Source organism: Thunnus thynnus, chromosome 3 (genome assembly GCF_963924715.1).
Source record: "Thunnus thynnus chromosome 3, fThuThy2.1, whole genome shotgun sequence".
In the NCBI taxonomy this organism is placed as follows: Eukaryota; Metazoa; Chordata; class Actinopteri; order Scombriformes; family Scombridae; genus Thunnus; species Thunnus thynnus.
Genome location: NC_089519.1, coordinates 7,608,893 through 7,635,432, shown reverse-complemented (window position 1 = coordinate 7,635,432; position 26,540 = coordinate 7,608,893). Strand labels below are relative to the sequence as shown.

Below are 26,540 nucleotides of genomic sequence, written 5' to 3'. Positions count from 1 at the left end.
AAAGAATTTGCATCCGGTTGGTTGAGGAGCGTAGACGAGAGCAAGCTTTCAGCTGCAAACACAAGACTTACATCAATGCACAGACGCAAGCGGCTCAGTTGGCTGCATATGGACGAAGCTGTAACTGAATGAAACCGAAAGAGACTCAACTTTAACGAGGTGAGAGGGGAGGAGGAGGCGTTGTTTTTCAGGCTACCAGACCTTGAATACCAGCGAGGCATGCTAGCCCCTGACAGGCAATGTAATAAAGCGTATTAGCTAACTGTCCAGAAGCGCCATTGTACATTTCACCCAATTCTGCCATGTTTGTGTTGTGAATTGTTGACAGATATTTGCTCTGCTCGGAGGCTACCTTGCACCGATGTGTTGGTTGTTGTTGTTGAAGTGAAACAGAGGAGTCGTTGTCTGTCTGCTCACCTCCCCTCCCCTCTGTCTCTGTCCCTGTCAAGTCCACAGGGTTACACATTTACAGGCTCCAAACTTCACTGCTGGATAATCCTGGTGGTGGAAGTCTTAAAGAGTCTGTTTAACCAAATTACAAAAAAAAATGTCTTTACTGCACTAGTTTTGGGTTTTGTTTGACCCGTTTCTGAGATATCTGCCTGTCTGTGAGGTAACATCATTCATATAACAACCCTACACTGTCCAAAAGTCAAAATAATTAGACAGTAGAGCTGCAACTAATGATTATTTTTTGTCATTGATTCATTTATCAATTATTTTGTCAATTAATCAATTACTTGTTTGGTCTATAAAATGTCAGAAAATGGTGAAAGCCCAAGAAGACGTCCTCAAATGTCTTGTTTTGTCCTCAACCCAAAGACATTCAGTTTACTGTCATGGAGGTGGAGCTGGAACCAGAGAATTTGGACATTTTCTTCCTCAAAAATGACTCAAACAGATTAATTGATTACCAAAATAGTTGGCGACTAATTTTCTGTCATCGACCAATTGATTAATCAGCTAATTGTTTCAGCTCTAAGAGACAGTAGGGATGATAACATAAACATTCAGCATTTATTAAATACACAGATTTCATCATCCAAAAAGTGAGGGAATAAAAGGTAGAGATGGTCATAGACTCACAGGTGTTCTAAACAATGCACGTCTAATTATACACGCAGACTTTTCCCATTGTTATTCAGGTCGTGCTGCTCTTGGATGCAGAACAAGAATTTTGTTTGAGGTGCTAATGACAATGAAAAATTACACCCACCGGCAGTGCAGTCTTTTGGAAGCAGTGTCGTGGTTACTCTGGGTCCTCTGAACGGTTTTCAGTTGAGCTACTTACTATTAAAGAAAAAGTCTGTATATAAAGTGTTGATAGCATGTTTGCAATTTGGTTGAACTGGCCCTTTAAAACCTCATTTATTTTATTTTTATTCACTTATTCATGGAAGTCTCACTCTCACTGAGAGGAAGGAACACCCTGATCACATTCACACACTTACACAAATTCACACCTGGAAGCTGCCCAGTACAACCACAGTCTGCTCTGCTGGTCACTGAGCGGCTCTACTGGAGCCTCGCTCAAGGGCACCTCAGTGGTGGTAATGAGGGAGGGTCAGGCGCTGCTTTTTCACTTTCCCCACCTAGATTCATCCTGCTGGTCTGGGGATTGAACTCATGACCTTCTGGTCACAAAGAGTGCTTAGCTGACACTCAATCGCTAGGATGCTACATGTGTTGTGTGTGTCAACATGTCACTATTCAAACACTAGTTATAGCTAATATTGTTTAATATTGTTCTTGATCTTTTTGCTCATATTCATCTATTTAATAACTGAGTGCAAATTTACAACAGTTCCGAGGGCCTGAAGGTATTGGGGTCTTGCATTGTAACAGCCTGAGCTTACTGTGACGGTTGTTGCTAAACGTGTGTCACTGTTTCTCTTACGCAGCCATCGGTCCTAGCTTGTATAGTTTGCTGCCCCTCCAGGCTGGGCCATGAACAAGCAGCCAAGCAAGGAGAGTCTCAAGGACAAGGTGAAGGGGATCTTCGGGCTCGGACCCCCGCGTCCGCCGAGCAAACAAACCGACACCAAACCGTCCGAGTTTATTATCACTACTGACATCATCAAGGTGTGCAGAGGAGAGAATGTCTGAACACTTTTGCACATTCATACACACTCAAATTTGCCCTGCCTTTTTACTTTTGGCTTTCCGTTTTTGTTTTTCAGGAGCTCCACCCGGACTGTGGTTTGAGCAACCGCGTTCGTATGATGAACCACGTCTGTGATCTCGCAAAAACAAAAAAATTTGAGGAGGTGCGTCTGCTGGTGGTGTGATATTAGTGATGCTGCAGTACATGCAGTCATCTGTGTGTGTTAAAGTGTGTGTGTGTGTGTTTTTTTTTTTTTCAGCATGCAGTGGAGGCGGTATGGAAAGCCGTGGAGGACATGCTGACTCCAGAGCAGCCACCTGAGGCCAGACATGCTGTCCTGCAGCTGCTCAGGGCCATAATACAGGGACAGGTAGATACACACAACACATCCAGTCAAATCAATGCAAAACGTTTGTATAGCTGCTTTCATTTCTTAAAGGCATATTCACTGTTTATGTGAAGGGCGAGCGGCTCGGCCCTCTGAGAGCCTACTTTTTCAAGGTGATCAGAGACTACCAACCAAGCAATGAGGACCTCTCCGATCGGCTGGAAGTCTTCAAGGCCTTAACCGAGAACGGGAAGGACATCACCTACCTGGAAGAGGATATAGGTAAAACTTTATTTAAAAATGATCAGAAGATAACGCAGCACTTGAGATAATTACTCAGAGTCATTGTCAGATTTACCAGCAGAATCCTTTTTGGTTATAAATTGAAATTAAAATCTATATTCCAGTGATGTAATACAGATTTAAACAGTTAAGTAATCACTACATGTCATTTCTCAGTTGGTTAGTTTCAACTTGGGACAGATGTTGCTCTTTGTAGATTGACTTTGTGTTGACAGCAGCTAATTGAACAGTTTGTTTCTTACCAGCGCATGTGCTGTTTGGTTACAGATCATTTAATTGATTGGTAACATTTGTTTCCCTGCTCTCTCTGTTTTCTCCTCTCCCCCAGCGCGTTTCGTCCTCCTGTGGATGGACATAGGTCTCACCTCAGACTTTCTCCACGTTCTCGTAAATCTGGTGAAGTTCAACAGCTGCTACCTGGACCAGAACGTTTCCATCATGGTCCAGTAAGTCAGTCAGACAGACGCATGTTTGTTTTTCTCTTATTCATGAAATGCATTTTTTTTTTTTGCTTGTTCTGATTTTGGGGGCTTTTCTGCAGGAAAATCTGTCTCCTGTGCAATAGAACAACATCTTCAACAGATATTGAGGTGGGTATTTGTTTATACTTCATATTACATAAAGAACGATTTATTAATAAGATTTAGTTTCCTATGTGAAGCCTGCAGATACTGTGTTTTAAAGTGATTACCATGATTTGTGTGACAGATTACATCTGCATAAATATAATAATTAGGAAAACATCAATAATGAGCTGGCACTGTGGTGTAAAATTAATATTTTTTTAAATAAATGTAGTTGGTTTACATTCAGCACCAGTGTCAGCTAAAGTTGGACTCCAGTATTTGCTTAGTCTGCTGCTACAGTATATGTAGTGTGTGTGTGTGTGATGGTCTCTCTGGTTGTGTTTGATGTTTCCAGGTGGCTCTACAAGTACTGGATGCAGTGGTGTGTTACAACTGCCTGCCCTCAGACTCTCTCACTGTCTTCATCATCACACTCTGTCGTACTGTCAATGTCAAAGAGTTTTGTGAATCCTGCTGGAAGGTAAGAGAGCGTACACACACACACACACACACACACACACACACCTTTTCCTTTTATGTGAAGGCTTTGATTTAAAGGGGCATAATTCATAACCGCCTCCTCTGATCTTCTCTCCTCTGTTGTGCCGCTCTCTGCTTTTCCAGTTGATGAGGAAGGTGTTAGGGACTCACCTCGGCCACAGTGCTATTTACACCATGTGCCGCATAATGGAGGAGAGGTATCACCCGTGAATTAAACAGTTTAAGCATATTTCTGACCTTGCGGTACATCACTCAGCATATATTATTGTGGAGAGGGTGTGTTTCTCCTGTTTATGTGTGTCTGCGCTCTCCACCAGGGTGTACATGGAGGATGCTCCGTTGTTGAGAGGAGCAGTATTCTTCGTTGGGATGGCGCTGTGGGGCGCACACAGACTCCCTGCCCTCAAAAACACACCCACACTTGTTCTGCCGTCTTTCTACAAGGTAACACATGCAGGCAGTCTTGTTCTGATATTAAAATTTAATACCTAATTAAGGTATAGTAGCAAAAATAATATCAGTATTAGATTTGAACTTATTATGGAAATGATATTACAGCGGAACTAAGGCATACTCTGCTTTATTTTTTAAAATTAATTTCCTGGAGTTTTTTAGAGTAATTTGCAGGTATTATCAGGACATTTTACAGAAAGGGGGGTGTAATTTGGTACAAATTATAAGAAAAAGCAAATGGTAAGTGCCCACTCATTACATTTTCATATGTAGATGATAATTTGCAAAAATTCTTAAATTAACAATTCTTTAACAGAAAATACTTAGTTTTATGTGAGTAGTTTTGTGTCAAACTACATATTAAAATATTAGGTTGTTTCTTAAAAACTCTATAATGAGAGTATTTAAGGAGTTGTTGTATTAAAAACTCTACAATAAGAGTATTTCCCGTATACTACCATATTACTTAACCCTTTCAAAGAAATGTTCTAAGAATGAACAGTTATACAGTAGCTACGTTTAGGAAATTGAAAAAAAAATCCTGGAAATTTGTAGGAAAGTGAGGGATCTCTGTCACTTCTCACTATGACACACGTGTATTTACATGAATGCCACGGTGTCAAGCACACGGCAAGTGTGTGGCACAGGCTGGATCCACCCTTACTCAAAATATTATTATATCAACCATTATGCAGTATTACTATATCAGTTGTTGCACCTTCCTTAGATGTAAGGATCCACAAGAGCATTGACTGACTAACAATGTGTGAATGATACATGAGAAATGTCTAAATAGAAACTAGCTTGAAAGAATAAGACTGTTCTTGAATCCTGTAAACGCAGTTAATCAGTCATGATCACTGTCGTCGTTTGTTCTCTTCCACTCAGGCGATGTCGTGTGCCAATGAAGTGGTGTCCTATGAAATCGTCCTCTCCATCACCAGACTGATCAAGAAGTACGGCAAGGAGCTGCAGGTCGTCACATGGGACATCCTGCTGGGCATCATAGAGCGACTGCTGCAGCAGATCCAGGTACCAACACATGCATCCAAACAAACAAACAGTACGTGTTCAGACTCAGAATAAAATATCAGTTCTTATTTGAACAAGTGGCTTGTCTCGTCTGTCTTCACAGACAATAGGCAGTGCGGAGCTGAAGGCCATCGTCTACGAGCTGTTGACAACAGTAGAGGAGCTGTATGAGCAGAACGGTTACCATGGTTCCACAGAGAAGTTCTTCAGTCTGGTGGAGAAATGTGCTGACAAGAGACCTGTTAGTTCTTTTTTGAGTTTCCATCTCTCTGTGATACTTTGCCTCGTCTTCTCGCATACCGCAGCTTCTAATCTCGCTCTTGTTTGTGGGTGCTTGTGTGGGACAGGATGCGTCGGTGCTGACCCTCATCTCGTACAGGGCCCAGTCCATCCAGCCTGCCAAAGACGGCTGGATTCAGAGCCTTCACCGCCTCATGGAGAAATTCTTCAGGTAGGATGCACACGCAAGGACCATGGTGATGATATCTCACCTCTCAGTGACAGGTTTCAGTGTTCTTTGTGTCAGTCTGTTTTTAATTATCACCTCAGTCCCTGTCTTGTCCCATCTGTGCTGGGTTGTAATGTTTCCTGTTCCTCTCTGTTATCTCGCCGTCTCTCTGAAAGGAACGAGACTCGCAGTGTGATAAGGATCAAAGTGCTTCATATCCTGTCCTTCGTTCTCAGTACCAACCGACAGCTCTACGAGGTCTGTATGCTTATACACACAAGCCATGGCTCCACACAGGCCGCTTGTTTGATATTGGACTACTCTAGAACTCTGTCTCTAAAACATTGATTGATGTGCTGCGTTTGAAATTTGTTTTGACGTAGTTGTCTTGGATGTATAGATCATTAAATTTCAACTAAATAAAACTCTTTGTCTCGTCTTTTCCATCCAACTGTTTCAGGATGAGCTGATTGAAATGGTGGTGATCCCCCAGCTCAGCGGGATAGCTGAAGACCGGGACCTGGCCGTCAGAAAACAGGCCACCCAGCTACTGGTGGACCTTGCTGAGGGCTGCAACACACATCACTTCACCAGCCTGCTGGACATCATTGAGCGGGTACACACACACACACACACACACACACACACACACACACAGATCCCTGTCTCGCATCTACTCTCACTGTGTCCTTTAGTTTTTGTCTATTATAGCCATAATGAGAGAATTTCTCTTACCAGGTGGCCAGCCGCTCTCTGGTGTGTTCAGGGCCCCTGGAGGTTTCTGAGAGGGACCCCACAGCAGAGTCTCCTATGGAGGATGTCAGGACTGCTATACTGGGACTACTGGAAATCCTTCAGGTACACATACAAGTAGATATTGAGCCTGGATTCACAAAAACAACATTAAAATTAACATTAAGAGGTAATTTCAGAGAGAAATGACACGGTTTGTTGAAAAAATATGAATTTGATCTTTTTACTATTTTCCAAACTTGCTTTGTTTTCATACTTCTACAAACATCTCAAACTAAAAATGTATTTTCAGTGATTTAAAAAAAAACAAACAAACAGGATATAATTTTTGCTGATTTGATTATCTACATTCAGTTTAACTTCCCTCCATGATCCAAATATAGCCAAAAGGTTCACCCACCAACAAATTTCAGAACACAGGACTGGAGCCTGCTGTCACCCCCAAAATGATTGACAGGTCTTTTAAAACACAGATCAACAATAAACAGCAAGTAAATACAAACTACAAGTTAATTGATTTTTCCTGGCGCTGTTTACATAAGTAATGTGTTAAATCAAAGCAGGAATCTAATAACATGAGGTTTTGAGTTATGAAAAATAGCAATAAAAACCAATCTAATGATGTATTTGTGAATTTAGCAGAAATACAAGACCTGTTTGATGATAAATCCATCTTTTTTTTTTCTCCTGACAGAGCAAGCTCTACAGCCTACCAGCCAGCCATGCCAGTCGTGTTTATGAGTTGCTTATCAGCCACCTGCAGCTGCACTACAAGAACAAGTACTGCTCAGCTATCGCCTCCAGTATTAGACTGCAGGTAGGGGTGATTCAGTATTTCTATATCACTTACTGCATCTGTAATACACTTGCCTGTTAACTTCTTTTCCTTTGAACTTTCTCCCTCTCTTTCAGGTGTTTGACTTCTTCCTGATGATGCGAGCAGACTCTCTTCACCGTCTCGGGGTGCCCAACAAAGACGGGGCCATGAGGTTTAGCCCTTACTGTTACTGTGACACAGGGTGAGTCTGCACACGCACCATTTTGGACACAGCTCTCATCTTATCTTAATCATAAGAAAACTGTTAATTGTGTCTTTTATTGTTTCAGGGACCCAGAGAAGCGAGTCAGTGAGAAGAAGCCAACAGGTTCAACATCTCCTCCTGCTGGCAGCCCTGCTCCCCCTGCCGCTCCTCCCCCCTCTACACGCTCAGCCTACCTGCCCTACTCACCTGCCTTCAGTGTTCTCCTGCAGTGCCTCAAGATGGTACACACACACACACACACACACACAAATATGATTGTATCCAACTCACAGACGAGATAAGTGGCATGCACGGAGTGACAGCATCTGCATCGAAATAGTGTCTGCTATTTCTTGAGGAGTAAATAACTGAGTATAGCTAATGCTCCAGTGCTCATGTGTAGCAAATAGCTTTTGCACAGCACACGTACTCCTGCAACAGCTGATTACAGTGATGTCCCTGCTGTCTTTAAAGATGTCTGTCATGCACCCACAGTGTTCAGTAAGTGATGTGTTTTTCTCTGGCAGGAGACAGATTGGAAGGTGCTGAAGCTGGTTCTCGACAAGCTGCCGTGGACGCTGCAGTACAAAGTGCTGCTGCTCACCTCACCATGCAGCTTGGATCAGCTCTGTTCAACACTCTGCTGCATGGTAGTGCATATATATATATATATAAATATACATACACATGGAAACTAATTAACTATGTATACAATACGTTCAAATTCACTTCTTTACATACCACCAAATGTCACTCAGTGTTGCCAATTTCTTGGTCTGTGTGTAGGTGACGGATCGGCTGATCTCAGAGCGCTTGAAGAAGACCCCAGAGGGGTTTTCACGAACTGACGTTCAGCTGGCGGTGGTTCCTGTTCTCACAGCTATCACCTCCTACCACAACTACCTGGAGCAGTCAAGACAGGTACAAACCAGCAGAGAGAAACAATCGTACCGTTTTGGGCATCACCAACAGGTTTCTAGGACGGTCTGTAGCTTGTGTTATAGGTTTACTGCTCACAAACATATTTTCCACTCACATGGAGCCAAAAGACCAAATTTGGGCAACAGCAGCCTATTATGGCTGGTTTTCTGGCCCCAGAACATCTCTGGTCCTGTATGTCACACACTCCTCACATACATGGAGTCACATCCACACAAACAGCCTTTACAACTTTTAATCACATTATTTTATTTCCTCTCCCCTCTACAGAGAGAGCTGGTTCAGTGCCTCGAGACTGGTCTCATTTACCGCTGTGCCAAGCAGTGTGTGGTGGCTCTTACAATGTGCACAGTGGAGATGCCTGACATCATGATCAAGCTCCTTCCCGCTCTTATTGTCAAGCTCACCCACATCTCTGCAACTGTTGCCATGGCATCTCCGATGCTTGAATTCCTCTCAAGTGAGTCCCAAAAGCTCCTCTAAGAAGTTCTTCAGTTCTTCTCTTATTTATTTATTTTTTTAAACCATTGTTGAATCTTCAAGGTCAGTCAGTTTTGTCAAAGTTTTCTGTCATAGTGGCAGCACAAACTAATAAAGTGTCTGGCTGTTGTGTTCTTTCTTCTGTTCTGTTTCACAGCTCTGGTGCGTCTGCCCCATTTGTATGCCAACTTTGTAGCTGAGCAGTATGTCAGTGTGTTTGCCATCTCACTACCCTACACTAACCCCTCCAAGTAAGTGCTCATACACACACACACACATATATATAGTCTCAGATGCACAGACACACTTGGACCTCTTAGCTTCTCTTATTCCCTTCAGGTTCAACCAGTACATCGTGTCCCTGGCCCACCACGTGATTGCCATGTGGTTCATACGCTGCAGACTCCCCTTCCGCAAGGATTTCGTTCAATACATCACAAAGGTGTGTGTCTGTTTGTCCTCTTACCTGTATCGATTTTTATGCCTCTGCACCGGTGACAGTTGTGGCCAGAGGCATAATGTTTTTGGGTTGTCTTTCTTATCTGTCCGTCCCATGATATCTCAGTAACACCTTGAGGGAAGTTCTTCAAATTTGGCACAAACGTCCACTTGGACTCAAGGATGAACTGATTAGAATTTGGTGGTCAAAGGTCAAGGTCACTGTGACCTAACAAAACATGTTTTTGGCCATAACTCAAGAATTTATACACTGATTATGACAAAGTTTCACACAAATGTCTAATAGGATAAGTGATGACATTTTATATTCAAAAGGTGAAAGGTCAACTTCACTGTGACACCGTAATGTTCTACAAAAACACTTTGCAGCTGTTATTCAACACCATAACTGCAGACTTCAACTCTTTCAGTTAGTTGAAATTTTAATCAACAGTACTGTAAATCAAAAAAAAAAAATACAGCCTGCCTCCAATATTACAACAAACAAGAGGGGTAAACCAAAATACATCTGTAAATACAAATAAAACATAAATACAGAGAAAAAGAGAAAAGAAACAATAATACTTAGAGAAAGAACAAAAGCATAACTCCCACTTTGAAATCAATGTTCTTTCATCCTTTTCCATTTATAAAGGAAAATGCTCCAGCTGAGGAAATTGCTCTATTACATTGTGAATTCTTTTGTATGTGGCAACCTTTCCTACTCTGTCACTGAAAAGGAGTTTCAGTGCCTGAGAATAATTTGCCGTCTGATCATCATCAGATAATACCTTTGACATTTTGGGAGATGTTCTTACTTGCTTTCTCTCAGAGTTAGATGAGAAGACAATTTAGCATAGCATTAAGATTGGAAGCAGGGAGAAACTGAATGGCATGTTGTTGTTTTTACACTTTGATTATTGTACTGATTTAAACAAAAGAGGTATAATGTGTTAATTAGTGAGCTGTAGGGGTGACGACAGGTGGGTTTACCATTGGACAGAGCCAGCTGTTTACCCGTTTCCAGTTTTCATGCTAAGTTAAGCAAGCCATCTCCTTTCTGTAGCTTGATATTTAACTCACAGACATGAGAGTGGTATCCATCTTCTCCAGTATCTCCTGGCAAGAAGCAAATCGGTGTATTTCCTAAAACTATTCCTGTAAATTCTCTATAACCAAAGCAGTAACAGTAACAATTAAAATGATTTAATTGCATGAGCTGTTTAAATCTTTTGACATGTTTGACATTTTCTGCAGATGCTGTATTTACTTCTAATTACATTTCTATGCTTTTACATGCTTTTGTCTCTTTCTCCAGGGTTTGCGTTCCAACGCCCTGCTGCCATTTGATGACGGTCACGAGCAAAGTTCATTTCGTGCCCGAAGCACCAGCCTCAATGAAAGGCCCAAGAGGTAAAGCATACGCACACACACACAATAACACACACACACACACACACACACATACAGCAGCAAGCGCTGACGTACCAATGCAACAGCACCACACACTGTCCATGCGGCAATTGTTGTGTAAGAGGGTTGGAGTTGCCAAGGTAACAGGGGACTCAGCATGACTGGTATTGTGGCGTGATGGCTGCAGTGACTTCTCTCAGGTTGCCATGGTGATCATTAGTTCATTTTATTTATTGTTTATGCTTTTTTTACATTTTTTTTATTCAAATCCCCTTCTCCTCATGTTAATGACAGGGGTGGACAAAATAACATGAACACCTGTATAATATAACGTTATCTGAGGTAACAGCCCTGCAGTTAATCCTAACTCTGTAGAGTTTATAATGTAAAGTTGGCCTCCTGTCAGAGACGTTGATTCAACTACTGATTACTGAGGCTGAACTATGTTTTGTTTTTGGATTGCGTTGTCTTATCCAGGCGTTTGTTTTACTGTGTCCACCACCTGTAGCTTATACAAGCACATACACAGTGGTGGCATGTTGAAAGACCTGCTTTCACATCTCGCCATCTGACTGTTGTTTATAACCATAATAAATGCAGCCTTCACATGTGCAAATACACGATGTCTTTTCACACAGAGGTGTAAGGAAGCTTTTCTCAGCAAGGCGCCATTCTCATCTGTACATGGTGTAAATGTTTGTCGGTTGTCGTGTCTTAATCTTCCCTAACGTCATACGATTAAAAAACATTTGAAGTACCTCATTAAAACACCGTACAGGCCGACCTCAGAGAGATGGAGAGGACTGAGCAGATGTTAAAACAGCTGAGAATCACTAAATAAACTGGGCTATGCCTCAACTTACCAGATGTTGGCTGTGATGCGCAGTTTTGCTGCCAACTGAAAAGGGGACGAAGAAGATATTTAGTCACTTTCCTATTGTTCCGTTGTTTTAGCGTAGGCAGAGATCTTTATGAAAATTGCCTGGAAACACCAGTGTGGATTCAAACTGTTTTAAAAATGAGATGGTTTAGTGTTGATGTGTAGTCTTAATCTCCAACTAGTCAAACCAATATTTCCACTGCATATTTTCAAGACCCAAAACGGCTATTAAAAAGTCACTAATATTGTTTGAGAGCAAGCAGAACTCTCTAGATGAATCGACTACACTTCCTCCCCATGTGTCTCATTATTTTCTCGGCTTTTTTGCTCTCAGATTAATCGTAGCTCTTTTATTAAATCTCCTCCTCCTCCTCCATTGTGCCCCCCCCCCCTCTCGCCCCCACTCCAAAGTCCTGGCAAACTTGCTTGGGCCTCCACACTTCAAAAAAATCTCATAACATCCTTGCTGCCCCAGAAATAACACAGCGCCTCTGCTAACATCAGTTTCCACTGATGCTCCATTTCAGCCACTTTCAGTGTTCCATATCGTGTCATCAATCATCCAGTGATCTGTCTGTGTGCTGCTCATTGCCCGCTGTGGTGTTGGAGTGCCGCATGTCAGATCTCACATGGATCACTTCAAGTTGATATTTATGACTATTTATTTTTTTTTAGCCTTTGGTCTTCTTCTTTTCTACAATATTTCTTTGCTTGAGGATATGATGAAGTTATGAAAAGTGTTTAATTTCGGTGCTTCCAAAAGCCTCATTTACCATTTAAATCTATTGAACTACAAGTAAGTGCAACACTTAGAGTTTTGTCAAGCCCTTCATTGGCTCCTTCTGAATATTTAGTCCAGACTTGCTGTGCTCCAACCCTCAGGTTTAACCCAGCATTTCATTTTCAGTTGGATGTGATCTTTTTTTTTTTTCTTGTGTTGACGCTTCCATTTGATCAGGCCTGTGCTGAGTCCATCTCTACTATTTTACTTCTCCTGTACTAGTCCTTGGCTTCACTATGTACCTGCTGTGTGAAATAATGTTTATTTTGTTGCTCTCCTGAATACTTTGTGTGTGTATTTTCTTTTCTGAATAGCAGAAGCTGTTTTACCCTCTGCTGTAGCTTGTCTGTTTTTCTTTTAGTTGATGTTCCTCTTTTTTTTTTTTTTTTTTTCTTTAAATCCTCTTTTCTTACTCCGCTCTCCTGTAATCTGATTCATAGTGTCCTCTGCTGTTAATTTTCACCTTGTTTTGTTTTTCTTTCAATTCTTCATTTGACCCCCTACCCCTGCCGCCTCCGGTTGGGTGCTGCATTGTGGTTGTGGTTTTGGGGGGTGGTCGTGTCATCCTGGATCCTTCCTACATTGCTCCTGGCCCCTCCCTTCTCCTGTGACCTCTGCCCTTTGACCTTTGTGCCCTGTTCTCTGTACCCTGCCCCCTCCCCCCCCCCTTGCCCCCTCTTCATGGCGTGTGCCGCTTGGTCACCTGCTCATGTTGCTCTGGTGCGACATTCCTGCTGTCCTCCTGTCCTGGTATACCTCAACACACCACATTCCCCAACCTACACTCCCAAACCAACGCCACCCTCACGACGACTCACCCCCTTACTACCCACCGCCACTGTAACCTCGACCCGGGCCCGTTCCCCTCGCCCTTCGTCATGGTGCTCATCGCAATCCAGTCTACGAGCGGCAAAAGTGGCGAAGGCGGCAGCGGCGGTAGCCAATAGCAGCAGCTCTCCAGTTAAAGAGCTGAGGGACCTGTCAGCCATGGACGCTTTCCGCTCCCGCAGCATCAGTGTCTCCGAACATGCGGTCCGCAGGTTAGAAATGAGCCTTCTGGGTAACCAAACAAAAAACAACAACAATCTAAACACTACTTTGGTTGCTTCCTCCATGGGATGGGTGATGGGGTGTAGGGTCATTGTCATGCGGGGCCGTTGGGCGGGCGTTGGGTGGTTTGTTGCCAGGGACACCTGGAGCGGGTGGTGCATGCTGGAGGAAGGTTTGTGTGTTGATTTTTTTTTTTTTTTTTTTGGTTTAGTTTTGGGCTGCGATCATACACGTGCTGTTTTTTAGATTTTGTTCTTATGATTTGCTTTTGCATGCTGTGTTTACAGACGACATCAGAAAACATCTCGATCCATGTTGATGTTTCTCTGTTTGATTTTGCTCTAACACAGATTTTGCTTTTATTTTCATTTCATTTCAATTTTTCCTTTGACTTTATGTTCGGTTCTGTTTGTTTTTGTTTTGCTGGGTGTTATGCTGACTGGTTTTGATTGGCCTTAACAACAAATGAATGGCAGGAGTAACTGGTGAAAAGCATGCGTATCTAAAGGGAGGGGATCTTATCCTGATTGACAACAAGTGCAACACAACTCCCCACCGCCCCCCTTTTCCTGATGGGAGGGCACCTCTACTTTCTCGACCAGTGATGGGGACAACAGCAACACAACCGCTTTGTTTGCCTGCTTGACATATTCTTGTTTTTATTTTTGCTTCACTCACAAACATACACTGTGCTGCTATGACCATGGCAATCTCTTAATGGGATTTTAGGACTAGCTGGGCTGATGTGAATTTTGACTCAGTTTGATTACAGACTAAAATAATTATCTCCACATAAACACACACACACACTGCCTTACTTATCTACATACCTCTATGCTTATTTCTGCTTGGCTGACCTGCTCAAGTGACTGACAGATGTATGATCTAACATTGCAGTTGTCAGATGTGCTCTCTATTGAATATGTCATACTACTCATGCTCAACAGGTGGCAGTAAAAGTCTAGTACTTGTGACATAATGTAATGGTTGAATACAACTATATATTGAATTAATTGCACAGTGAAACATGGAACTTCATGAGGCCAAACAACTGCAGTGTAGATCTGTTTAACTTGCTTCAACCGCTTAATGGCTGCAAATCTACTATTTCCTCAACAGTTGGTTTTGTATCTTTTGAATGTTAACGTCTGAGTGTCAAGTTAGATTGAAGCCTGCCTCCTGGTGGACACTCTCAGACAACATGACCATTGTTAAAGCTTACAGACTTTACAGTGACATATTTTCTTAAATTAATTTCTATGTGATTTTGAGAAATGAGCCCGAACGCCTAAGTTTTAGTGTTGGGCTTCTTGTTTGGCTGAACTCGTGTTGTGCTGATCATACATCATCACTGACAGTTGTAATAGCGTGAAAAAAAAAGCAAAAAAAAAAGCAAAACGTCTTTCTTGAATTCTTACAAATGCATTAAAATTCCGCTTTGGTTCGGCTTGTGTAAAAGCAATGGGATATATAGTATAGTAAGTAGTTAGTATAATGGGTTGTGATGTGATAAATGATATCAGGAAGTAGTGGACAGTGTTTGATGGCCATGTTGTTTGGAGTGCGTGTCCACTAGACATTGAAGTGAAAAATAATCACTGTCAGTAGAAGAATGGTGAGTATAAAAATGTGTTGAATAGTCTTTTAACATGCTGGGACTTGGTCTGAGCAAAAGATCTCTGCTTGTTCTAAATAATCTGCACAACTGTATCAAAGATATATCTTTAAACCTCTCATATTTTAGTCCTTTACTGACTGTATATGTAGATTGCGTTTGTGAGCAATCCTGAATTGGACCTATTAGTTTATAGATGTGATAAACCATGACAATATCTTCAGTTGAGATGCATTCTTGTCAGACAGCTCTCCCACATCAGTAGTTTGTATTGAGCCATGATAGTGTCTTGTATAAATTGTTAAATCTACCAACAACAGATGTTCTCTTTGTATCAGAATCATTTGTTTTAATATTTGTTTCTTGATATCACTTTCCCTTGTTTTTCTTTGTATTACTCTCTCAGGACGAGACATGAAAACAGTCTGCCTGCCTTGAATACTTCCCACTGTGAAGAAATGAGATGTCTCAGTCAGGCTCAGTCATCCTGAGAGTGTTGTTGTAAATTGCTCATTTTAAGTGTGTTTATTTCAGCCCTGAGCAGCGAGCCAGCGTGGCCTTCAAGCGTGTTGTCCGAGGGTGGCAGAATTCACTCCAGTGTCTCTCCAGCCCTGACTGAGGCTAATGTTAACATCTGTAAATGTGCTTTTAACCTGATTCGCCTGTAGAGCATAGAGTAATGGTAGTTGTGGATACAGAGAGGTGCTGCTCACTCTACAGTGAATACTAATAAAGAGATTTGGCTTCAGCTGAGTCGCATTCAGCTTATACCTGCTGGGTTTTCTGCAGTCCTGTGGCCCCCAGAGCATCAAATCATGTTACACCGTAGAGCCCTTCACCCTCCTACACAGAGCTTATTTACATGTAGGCAGCAGGTGATTTGTTAATTTTTAACAGGAGGGATAGCCCAATTGGAGGATTAGGGTTAGCAGGACTGCAGGATTATCATATAAACATAGCTTAATTCTTGATATTATAATTGGGATTATAATTTTGATTTTATAAGACTGCTATAATGCTAAATACTTATTTTGTGTAGGTCTATGCTTTTACTGGAGATGTGGGCATTAAACATTTTAACAGTTTTGACGGTATAAACTTAACCATTATTTGACGCTACTTTATAGAGTATAGAGGCCACAATATTGAATAGAATTTAGTATTTATAGTGTATAATTGAGAGGATATTATAGATCCAGCTGAGACTGACAGAAGGGCGAGACTGAGAGAAAAAGGCATCTACTACTTCAGCACCATGGACAGCGCCATGGTTTCATCAATACACAGCACAGTTAGGCTACTGATATTTCAGAGCCACGGTCAAGGCCATAGATTCAAACTTGCACAAACCTCAGTCAGATAAAGGATCATATCAGTCAGTCAGACAGACTAGACTAACATTTTCAACTAAACAACCCCTCTGCCCCTGCACTCTCTCTGCTACTAGGGGATGGAGAGGGGGGATGGCAGGTTAACAAAGGGGATGCATTTTGGTCATTTTGCTTACAAGGGGGACAGCATCCCCCCTCATCCTCCCTCAAATCGCCTACTGCACGTAGGGAAATAAGCAGTGTGGTATCACAGCCTATGAGGCCACTCATACCATGTCCCAGCGTGTGTCTGTGTTTGTTGTGTGCTTGAGAAAATTGAATTATCAGTTTTTGAGCTTGTTTATATACACGTGTGGATGCATGTTTGTATATAAATGCATGTGATATAGGCAGAAATATGAACATTGGTGTGTTTATGTGATATATTTTTTTTTCTGCGTTTCTCTCTGTATCTATATATCAGAGCTTGCATGTCTCTGTGTGCACTCATCACATGTTAAAATATATCTGGAGCCTGCGTGCCTTCCTCTCGCTCCTCTTCCCCTCTTACTGTTATTTAACCTTCTCTGTTTCCTCCTGTAGGATGCACACCTCAACCACTACCTGCAGCCTGGGCTCCGCTGATGAAAACGCAGTGACTCAGGCAGACGAGGGGCTTAAGACTGTCCACCTGGAGCTCACTGAGACCTGTCTAGACATGATGGCACGATATGTGTTTTCCAACTTCTCAGCGCTGCCCAAGAGGTTGACAAGCACTTGTTTTTTTCTTTTTAATCTCGTGTGTGTGCTTGTGTGGTATTTGGTATTTGATGATGGAAATGTTTTGTTAGAAGAATTGAGAAAGGGTGTAGCAGTCATGATTTCGACCTCTGATTGTCCTCTCAGGTCTCCCATCGCGGAGTTCCTGTTGGCAGGAGGTCGCAGTATGACCTGGCTGGTGGGCAACAAGCTAGTGACCATAACGACCAGCGGAGGGGTCAGAACGCAAGCGCTGCTGGGCCTGGACATGGCTGAACGGCTGGGAGGAGGAGGGGAAATGACGAGGTGATGCACGCTCACACACAGAACATGAATCCAAAAAAACCTCAGATTTTTACTTGTTTTTCATCGTGTATACCTTTCCTGTCCCCACAGGTCAGATCCATCACTACACACACGAATAACCAAAGAGGCTCCAGCTAAATTGGAGTCACAGTCAAGTCAGCAGCACAACAGAGCCACACGCATACGGGTCCGCTCCATGTCAGGTAATAAATATTCAAACATTCTTTGCCTCAGGACTTACACATCCCATGATACACCAGCCTCTCTCCCTCATTATTGTAGACAAATAATATGGTTTTGGTATAAGAGGAAACTTTCTAATGTTGGTGGGATAAAACTTACATACCTTCCTAGTATAATAATTATGACCAAAAAGAACCACAGTTTGGCGGCAGTAATATTTTCCAAAATCCATTTTTGAAGCAGCCTTTGAGGAGAAGGTACAATGAATTGTGCAGTCTTGCTGTCTTGAACCGAGAAATAATCAAGCTGCTTTCATCCTCCGCAGATTTGCAGCCATTCTCTTATCTCGCTGCAGTCCTGTTTAAATAGGCGTGAAACATATTATGTAAATTTTCGATTAGTGGCATTATTTATCCTTATTCTAGTACATTCAAAGCAAAATAGGATGCAAAATTATGCTTCTTTGCTGTGATCCTCCTCACATTAATGTTTTCTGTACTCTACGCTCTGTGTTTGTGGATCTGCATGACATAAGCTACCATAACGAGGTGACGCTGCCTGTATGTTATGCAAGTGTGTATTTTAATGATGTCATTCTTTTTGACTTTGTCAGTCTACCTAAATGTGTTCGCCTGTTTTTCTCCTGCATAGTACATCGCATGTTAGAAATGAAGTGTTTGATGTTATATTTTGTGATTTATTTATTAAATATTATCTAAATTTCATCAGATGAGTCATAAAAGAGCCGGCTGATTCAACCTACCATTGAATGTAATGTGAGCGATGTCAGGAGAAGAATCTGGCACGTAATGATAACGATGACCTTCCTCTTTCTGTCTTACTTCATATTCCAGGTGGTCATGCTCTACGTGCCGGTCCTGCCCAGAGTCTCAGCCCACTAGTTTCCCCCTCTGAGGGTGAGTTAGCTGCTCCACTCTCTCCTTCCTCTGGTCCCACCCTGGATGGACTGGGTCCTCCCTCCTCCACCTCCGCCACCCCGTCTGCTCCCCCGCCTCTCAAAGACAACCCCAGCCTGGCTGAGTTTGTCCCCATGCTCACTCAGGGCTGGGCGGAGATCTTCATTCGAAGACCGTCTGGTATGCACACCACACGTAACACAACAAGCAGATGAATACCAAGTCCATACAGGTTTTTATTTTGTCATTCATCCAAGAAATAGCTGTGTGTTTGATGCCTGTCTGGTTTGGTCGACACAAGACAAATGAATTATTAGTAACAATACAACAGACCATTTTCTGAAGCATACCATATGCTGTTATATTGATTTTGTGCCTCTCAGGCAGGTTTCTAAGATGTTCCTATGAACTTTCACAGGAACTTTCATCTTGCACCTGGAGAATATTAATCGATCAGAGATGGAGATTTTTTTTTAGAAGAAATGTTTAGATTCAAGAGCATCCTGATAGATTTGATCCTTTTTGTATTTGCTGTATTTTGAAATCAATAAAACAGCCAATTTCATAATGAATGTAGTGTTTTTCAGCAGAGGAATCACAAATGTTGGATGTCTGTCTTGCTTGAAGACACCAGCAAAGGAAGATTTGCCAATGTTGAACCACAAAAATATTATGACAACATTTTTTTTTTTGGCAAAAGGCAACTTGATGCTCACTGTGGTGAATCTCCCACCTCAAGCATGTTTCATGTCTTTGCAATTTGGTTTTTTAAACCATAGTGAACTAATGAGAGGTTGCCTGGAGGAAACTCTAAAAACCTACAATATGCTTTGGTAAATGTTGTAAATGTTTTTCTTGTAGTTAATGGACAGAGCCCTGGTATGGTCTATTTACAGCCAATCAGCAGTCTAAAGTGTGCATCTAATTCTTGTGCCTGTCTTTTTCTCTCTCTGTTTAACAGGCAACACCAGCTGGCTGATGTGTCTGGAGAACCCACCCAGTCCCTTCTCCTCCGAGCTCGGCAATATGCCGCTGCAGGAGCTCTCTAGTGTCCTCATGGCGATGGAGGGAGTGAAGGAGCCTCCTGCCCAGACAGCCAGCGCCCCCGCCAGCACTGCTGCCCCTGCACCAGCCCCAGCCTCCGAGCCCTTAACCCAAACACACAGCAGTGTCGGAGGGAAGACGCATCTGATCCAGCGCTCTAACACTGGTGAGTAACAGTCTGACAAGTCTGAGGAGAAAGTTAGAAAGATCAGAAAGGGTTCATGTAGAAGATCATAAAAAAAAAGGCATCGTGTTTTTAGTAAAATGAATACACACCACATCTAGAATAGCTACAGATACATAACAGAAAATCATAATGGAATAATATAATCAGATGTTACGCACGACTGCATCCCTTGTGTCCGCCTCACTGCCTGTACTTGGTCTCCTTTAATGGACTGAGATAAATGCTGATCTTCCCTGACAAATTGCCTGTGAACACTTTATTTGAACCTGAAGGTGATCAATAGGCCAGCTCGGATTTGTTCAGGTCATTGATCATTAAAGATCACTGCTTTGGCATGCTCTTGTTTTATGAGTCAGATGTCTTTTTTTTTTTCTGCAGAAGCCAGTGATGTCTTGAGCTTTGTGTTCATTTTCTCTCTTGCTCTGGGACTCGACTGTCTCCAGTTATTCATCTCCACGTTTCTCTTTATTTACCACCAACTCATCTTTTTCCTTCAATCTTCTTGTCAACTTTTTTTTTTTTTTTCATTGCTTTTGAGATTTTTTTTTTCCCCTTGTTCTGATTGCTTTGTTTTCATGTTTTTTCATCCTCACCACCATGCTGGTTTGTGATTGGCTGCGGCGTATTATGTGGCGTCATATGCCACCGACCTGTCTGCTGGTGTCCCGCCCTGCAGTGGGCGGCTCTCTCTGGTCTCTGGGTCTGGGCTCTGCCCCCCCAGGCCCTCCAGCCCCTGGCAGGTTGCACAGGAGCATTTCCTGGGCAGGTACCGTCCATCACATGTGTGCCCCCACACCTCCCCCCCTCCTCCTCCAGAAAACTCCTGGTGTAGTGTATTTCTTCTCACTTGTACAATACAGCGGTCTGTCAGCACACACTGAAAGTGATGTTTGATCATCAGATGGCTTTCATTGTATCCCTTTTACTAGAAGTTTAAAATGTTGGCAGAGTAAGCCATACTCTTACTTGCTTTTTAAAGAATAAGATCAAAATACCTACCAATATATTTTTTCCCAATAAATTCTTTAAAAAAAATAGTTTGACATTTTGGGAAATCTACTTTTCTTAGCAGAGTTAGATGAGAGGATCAATGTCTTACTCATATTGTTGTGTTTGGTATGAAGCTACATCTGCAAGGTGGTTAGCTTAGCTTAGCACAAAGACTGGAGGGGGTGGACAACTAGCCTGACTCTATCCAAAGGTAACAAAATCTGCTCTAAAGCTCACCAATTTAAGACTTAATATCTCGTTAGTTTAGTCTGTTACAAAAACAGAAGGGTAAAAAGGACACAGAGGTTTTACAGGGAGTTATGCGCCCTGGACTATTTGTGAGGGGTATTGATCTTCTCAGTGATTAAGTGTATTTCACAAAACGTCAAACTAATCCTGAAAGATTTTTCTTTGCAGCTATTTCCTGCACACATGTCTCAGATAACTCAGTTGTGCAAATGACCTGCTGTTGTTGCTCCATAATTGTGCAAGTGAAGGAATTCAGATTTCTGATTTACCCGTCAGTCTTCTATTAACACGGGAGGGAGGGAGGGTCCTCTACAAGTGACAGTAGAAAACGTGCCTGCACTCGGATCAATCAGTCCAATGACACCTAAAGAAGAGATTTGACTACTTCCATGATTTGTTTTTTCTTTCCTAATCATTTCATGACCTCTAACTCTTGTGTTTCTGAAATATACTCCCAGGTTGACCTTTTTTAACCCATGACCCTCTTATGTTGCCAACAGGAAAGCCCAGACCTCATCCGACTAATACGCTCTTCCTTGCCTTACTGGTAGACCAGTAGGGCGATGAAGAAACATTCAGAGCTGCAGTTTGGAGGGCCAACACTTGAATTTCAAAGTCTAGGTTTCTTTAAAGAGATCTCATTGCGTTGGCTTCTTCATCTTCCTCGAGCGTAGGCAGCGTGTCATTTGGGATACACAGGACTGGAGGGCCTGGTCTGGGCTGCTGTTGCAGTAGCTGCAGTGTAATTTGGGCCGAGATAACCAACAAGCCAACTGAACAGATGCATGCATCTTGATGGAAATCAAATAGATGAAGCAGTGATTGATAGATGCTGCCCGCTGCATTGATCTGCCTGCGTTTCTTATCAGTGTTTATAGGTTGGGTTTGCTGCAGGTCATGATCTTAATTTCTGTGTGTGTGTGTGTGTGTGTGTGTGTTTGTTTGCCTGTTTGATCAATGTGGATGCATCTGATTCTCTTTCATGTTGCTGTGATTTCTTTAGTTTAGTATGTACTCGACTAGAATTTAGATTTTAGAGAGAATGTGTGTGAGGTGTTGATGTCAAAATTACTACTGACAGCTGCAATTAAATCTGTGATGCTTGATGCGGGACTTTTACACCTGGGTATGTGTTTGTGATTGTGTAACTAACGGTGGACAACAGTTTGTGTGTGTGTGAGTGTGTGTGTGAGGAAGGGGTGTTTTTGTGTATCCACCTATAGTATAACCCATATGGTTGTTGCTGTGTCCTGCTGTAGACTCTGTTGTGGTGTTGGAGGAGGGGTCAGGGGTCACCACAGCACAAACCCCATCTGATTGGTTAGAGAGCGAGGAGTTTGAACCCATGCCATCCGATCCCATCTTCATGTCAGCTGATAAGTTCACAAAGACTCCGGCTCCTGGGACGCTCAGCAGGGTAAGTAAAAAAATAAAGCGGCATGCTCCTTTTTTTTTTTAAAAAAGTCTTTCCTCTGTTGTTTTTTAAAATCGGCTCCTCTTATCTCCGTCCTCCAGTCCTCCTCCACCTCCAGTCAAGATGATGAAAAGTCTACTCTGGAGGAAGTGAGTGAAGGAGCCATTCCCATCGATCAGCCCACTCTGGGAACCTCCACCCCAGGCAGCCAGGGCCCCGAGCTTCCTTTCCAGACCCACACTCAGCCCCAAGGTCATGGACTCAACAAGTCTAGCTCCTCTCCGGAGCTCCAAACTTTACCTGAAGCCTTCTCCAAAGCTGCTATGGAGTCAGAGACTGTGCCAGGAGACGCGTTGCGGCCCAGAGCACCTTCAGAGGGCAAGCAGCAGCCACAGCTTCAGCCGCAACCGCAGCCGCAGCCACAAACGCAGCCGCAGCCGCCTCATTTTGAGAAAGAGAAGGTGGAGGGAAGTGTAGCAGGGGACGTTAATGGACTTGGAGGTCAAAGTCAAACGGGTGAAGGCCCGGGTGTACAATCGACTCAAAGCGGAGGAGCAAGAATGAGGTTGGAGTTTCCAGCAGCGGCAGCGCAGCCTGGACCCATCTCCCCCAGCGGAGGCCACCGACCCCGGGGTCACACCATCTCAGTATCAGCCCCGTCCTCCAGGAGAGAGAGGAGGACAGAGAGAGACTCGTATCACAGTCGACCCGGACCCAGCAACACAGAGAAGCTCTCTGGACTGAGCCCCAGGTACTGCAGGATTTACTACTGCAGCCTTTGGTGCTTGTTTGTGCCAAGAACACAAGTGACGCAATTTATAAACCCAAGACAGTAAACTAATCTCTTCTCCGTTGGCAGGATCCAAAATGGCCGCCTGCCAGCAAAGAAAATCTGGCAGGCGGCCGTTTTGCTCAGTTTAAAATTGGAAAGATTAATTGAGATGATGAAAAATCAGGTTTACAGTTGCAGGTTTACATCTGAATAACACAGCTGCGGTTCATGAAGTTCATTCTCTATTCTTGGGAAAACAATCTCACCTCAAGGTCCATGTGGTAGCTGTTGTTGGGTTTTCAATCATATTACATAATCTCCATCAGCAGATGGAGTTTTGTTGTGAGGAAGTAGGCGTTCAATTTTCATTTGTTCTGTTCAAAGTTCAAGAGAAAACAATCTCACCACAAGAAGGTTCGTTTAGAAACTCACAAACTCTCGATCTACAGATAACAATCATGTAATATGATCGAGAGTTCAGGAACACTTATTAAACAAATGAAAAAATTAAGATATACACAACCTCCTAAATCCTGAAATGGAATGTAGTGTATAAGTAGAAGTATATTTGCTTATACCTGTAGTTTTTATACAATCCTTAACTTAATTTTATCATGTTTTTTACTTGTATTTTTATACCATGTAGACATATAAAAATGGTTCAAATGTGGATTATAAACTTTAAGTCTTGTGCTTGTGCCAAACAGTTTCTTCTCCTCTCTTCTAGCTTTGTCTTCCTCCAGCTGTACCACTCTCCTTTCTTTGGGAATGAAGCCAACAAGCCGCTGCTGCTTCCCAAAACCCAGGTTAGTCGCCCTGTGTGGCCTATTTGAAGTCTGCTTCAGTGCATCACACACACAGTGTTGTTCAGAGTGTGTCTACTCTGTGGCAGGTGATTGACCGCGCTGTAAAGGTTCTTGACCAGATGCCTCCTTATGACACCCATAAGATCGGAGTGGTATTTGTCGGAGCTGGTCAGGTGAGAACACACAAACTTCAATCTGAACCGCATATATATATATATATATATATATATATATATATATATATATATATATATATATATATATATATATATATATATATATATATATATTTATATAATCAAATATATATATTGCTGTCCAAAAATTCACTGACTTGCCGCCTTCATCTTCTGCCTTCTCTCTAGGTTAACAATGAGGTTGCCATCCTGTCAAACGAGTACGGTTCAAACCGCTACGCCGCCTTCCTGACGGGCCTCGGCAAATTAATCCATCTGAAAGACTGTGACCCCGACCAGATCTTCCTCGGAGGGCTGGACCAGTACGGAGATGACGGAGAGTTCACCTACTGCTGGCATGACGACATCATGCAGGGTGAGTGAGCGAGGGAACTTTTGTGATATTTATGGTAGTTTTATTTTATTAGTATTTATGGCATTTAATGAAATTGTGTCTGCGCAGCTATCTTCCACATAGCCACACTGATGCCAAACAGGGAGAGCGACAAGGGCTGCTGCAACAAAAAGCGCCACATCGGCAATGATTTCGTCATGGTTGTGTACAATGACTCTGGAGAGGAGTATAAACTGGGCACCATAAAGGTACACGCACACACACATTCGTAAGAATCTGAAACCTGCTATGTATGTTCTGTGGTTCAACTCTAATCTCTTTTCTTTTGTCCTCTATTAGGGTCAGTTTAACTTTGTAGAAGTGATTATAAAACCACTGGATTATGAATGTAACCTCGTCACCCTACAGTGCCGCAAAGGTGAGATGATCAAAGTTTGTTCTGTTCTTTTTTTTTTAAACTGCTATCAGGGTTTTGTTTGACTTTCATTCCTTGTCTTGCTCTTTCTTTTTAGACCTTGAAGGGTTAGTAGACACAACTGTGGCAAAAATCGTTTCAGACCGCAACCTTCCACTCTTGGTCAGACAGATGGCTCTGCATGCAAATGTAAGTCTTCCGCTTATGTCTCCCTCTCACACCTAGTCACAAGCATACACTCTCTTACACATACACACACTTCTTCTTTGTGTCTTCCCAGATGGCCTCTTTGGTGCATCAGTACAGAGCCAACCCCTCTGATGCATACGCCTCCAAGTGGCTCGCAAGATTACGACACATTAAGAGGATCAGGACCAGGGTGAGAAAAACAACTTTTACTCAATATTTTCAATAGTTTCACATAAATTTCAGTTATATATATATATATATGCCATCTGTCTGCTCAGGCTCAGGAAGACATACAGTCTCGCTCGACTCCCGGCATCTCACTGACCCAAGGACACACTCAGCAGAACAAGTCGTTTCAGCAGAGCGCTCCTGCATCGAACCCAGAAGCCTCCGGGCAAAGGAAAAGACTTGTATCAACAGTGGATGACTTCACTGATTTTGTTTGATTACATTTCTGAATCCTGGCAGACACACACACACACACACACACACACACACACACACACAAACACAACCACAGACATGCACACACCTGCCTTAGAACCGAGGTGAATTTAGTTTCACCTCTATGTGTGGAAGAATTCAGGATGACGTTCATACACTGATTTTGACTTAAACCGATCGGGACTTTGTAATGGAAAACTTACAAGCTTAATGGATCATATTAAAGGCTTATTTTGTGAAGTATTGATCTGTGAACACAGTATATTCTGCATATTTTTCGAAAAATTTGAAATGCTGACACATTGCACTTATAATATATAAGTATATTATTATAAAATCTAATCAAGATGTTCAAGTGCATAAAAAATGACCATGAAGGAAATTGGATTTGTGCTCTTTCTTGTTCCCTGAAAAAAGTGCAACCCCTTATCAGTGTTGTCTATGAATTGAATAATAGTCGGCCGTGTGAACTGCATAAACCTGTAGAACAAGGTAAGAGAATAATTATTTTAGTACTGTGGTGTTAATGTTTGACACCGAAACCATTTCGTTATGCGCAGTTCAGCTGTCAAACTCTTTATTCGACTTTGTCAAGTGCAAAAGCATGAGAAGTGCTACAACTGCAAAATACACATAAGAGATACAAAAAAAAAAAAAAAGGAGCATAGACAAATATTTTCAATGACAAATCCATAACACCGTTTTAAAACTTAATGCACCATACAACACGAAGAGACAGCTGGGAGACATGAAGGTGGGCTTTGGCACTATTCTGTTTCTCACTGCGCACACACACACAGCAGGAATATGAAGGCCAGTGGAGGCGTTAACTGTTCGGTTTCCTGTGGTTTCTGGTTGGACCCCAACATATTATGTAAAATACATCAATAGCTTTGGCTGTAGTGCTTCAGTTAGACT

The 26,540-nt window shown here is 42.4% G+C and overlaps 1 protein-coding gene across 3 annotated transcripts; it reads left to right on the top strand.

Moving 5' to 3' along the window:
• Positions 1-25,862, top strand: tsc2 (TSC complex subunit 2). Of its 3 annotated transcripts, XM_067583305.1 has the most exons (42): positions 1-159; positions 1,902-2,082; positions 2,181-2,267; positions 2,364-2,474; positions 2,567-2,714; positions 3,064-3,181; positions 3,277-3,325; positions 3,657-3,782; positions 3,926-3,999; positions 4,120-4,246; positions 5,144-5,287; positions 5,391-5,528; positions 5,635-5,738; positions 5,912-5,993; positions 6,196-6,351; positions 6,474-6,593; positions 7,183-7,305; positions 7,401-7,507; positions 7,596-7,752; positions 8,038-8,160; positions 8,297-8,431; positions 8,720-8,909; positions 9,087-9,180; positions 9,269-9,371; positions 10,686-10,780; positions 13,341-13,481; positions 17,020-17,181; positions 17,323-17,481; positions 17,572-17,684; positions 18,519-18,761; positions 19,543-19,791; positions 20,489-20,578; positions 22,311-22,468; positions 22,567-23,216; positions 23,965-24,043; positions 24,130-24,216; positions 24,409-24,595; positions 24,683-24,822; positions 24,914-24,992; positions 25,087-25,178; positions 25,270-25,368; positions 25,457-25,862. In XM_067583305.1, exons 2-42 carry the CDS (start codon positions 1,948-1,950, stop codon positions 25,622-25,624), a joined length of 5,742 nt encoding a protein of 1,913 aa, XP_067439406.1. In that variant the 5' UTR covers positions 1-159; positions 1,902-1,947; the 3' UTR covers positions 25,625-25,862. The 3 variants fall into 3 exon arrangements, with proteins under 3 accessions (XP_067439406.1, XP_067439419.1, XP_067439411.1); XM_067583318.1 differs by lacking the exon at positions 13,341-13,481 and having other exon boundaries at positions 2-159; XM_067583310.1 differs by lacking the exon at positions 20,489-20,578 and having other exon boundaries at positions 2-159.
• The last annotated feature ends 678 nt before the right edge of the window (positions 25,863-26,540 follow it).

Coding starts and splice junctions, on each gene's coding strand:
- tsc2 (XM_067583305.1), top strand. CDS start 1,948: ATGAACAAGCAGCCAAGCAAGGAGAGTCTCAAGGACAAGGTGAAGGGG. Junction 5,739..5,911: donor CTCATGGAGAAATTCTTCAG/GTAGGATGCACA, acceptor TCTCTCTGAAAG/GAACGAGACTCGCAGTGTGA. Junction 8,910..9,086: donor GATGCTTGAATTCCTCTCAA/GTGAGTCCCAAA, acceptor TCTGTTTCACAG/CTCTGGTGCGTCTGCCCCAT.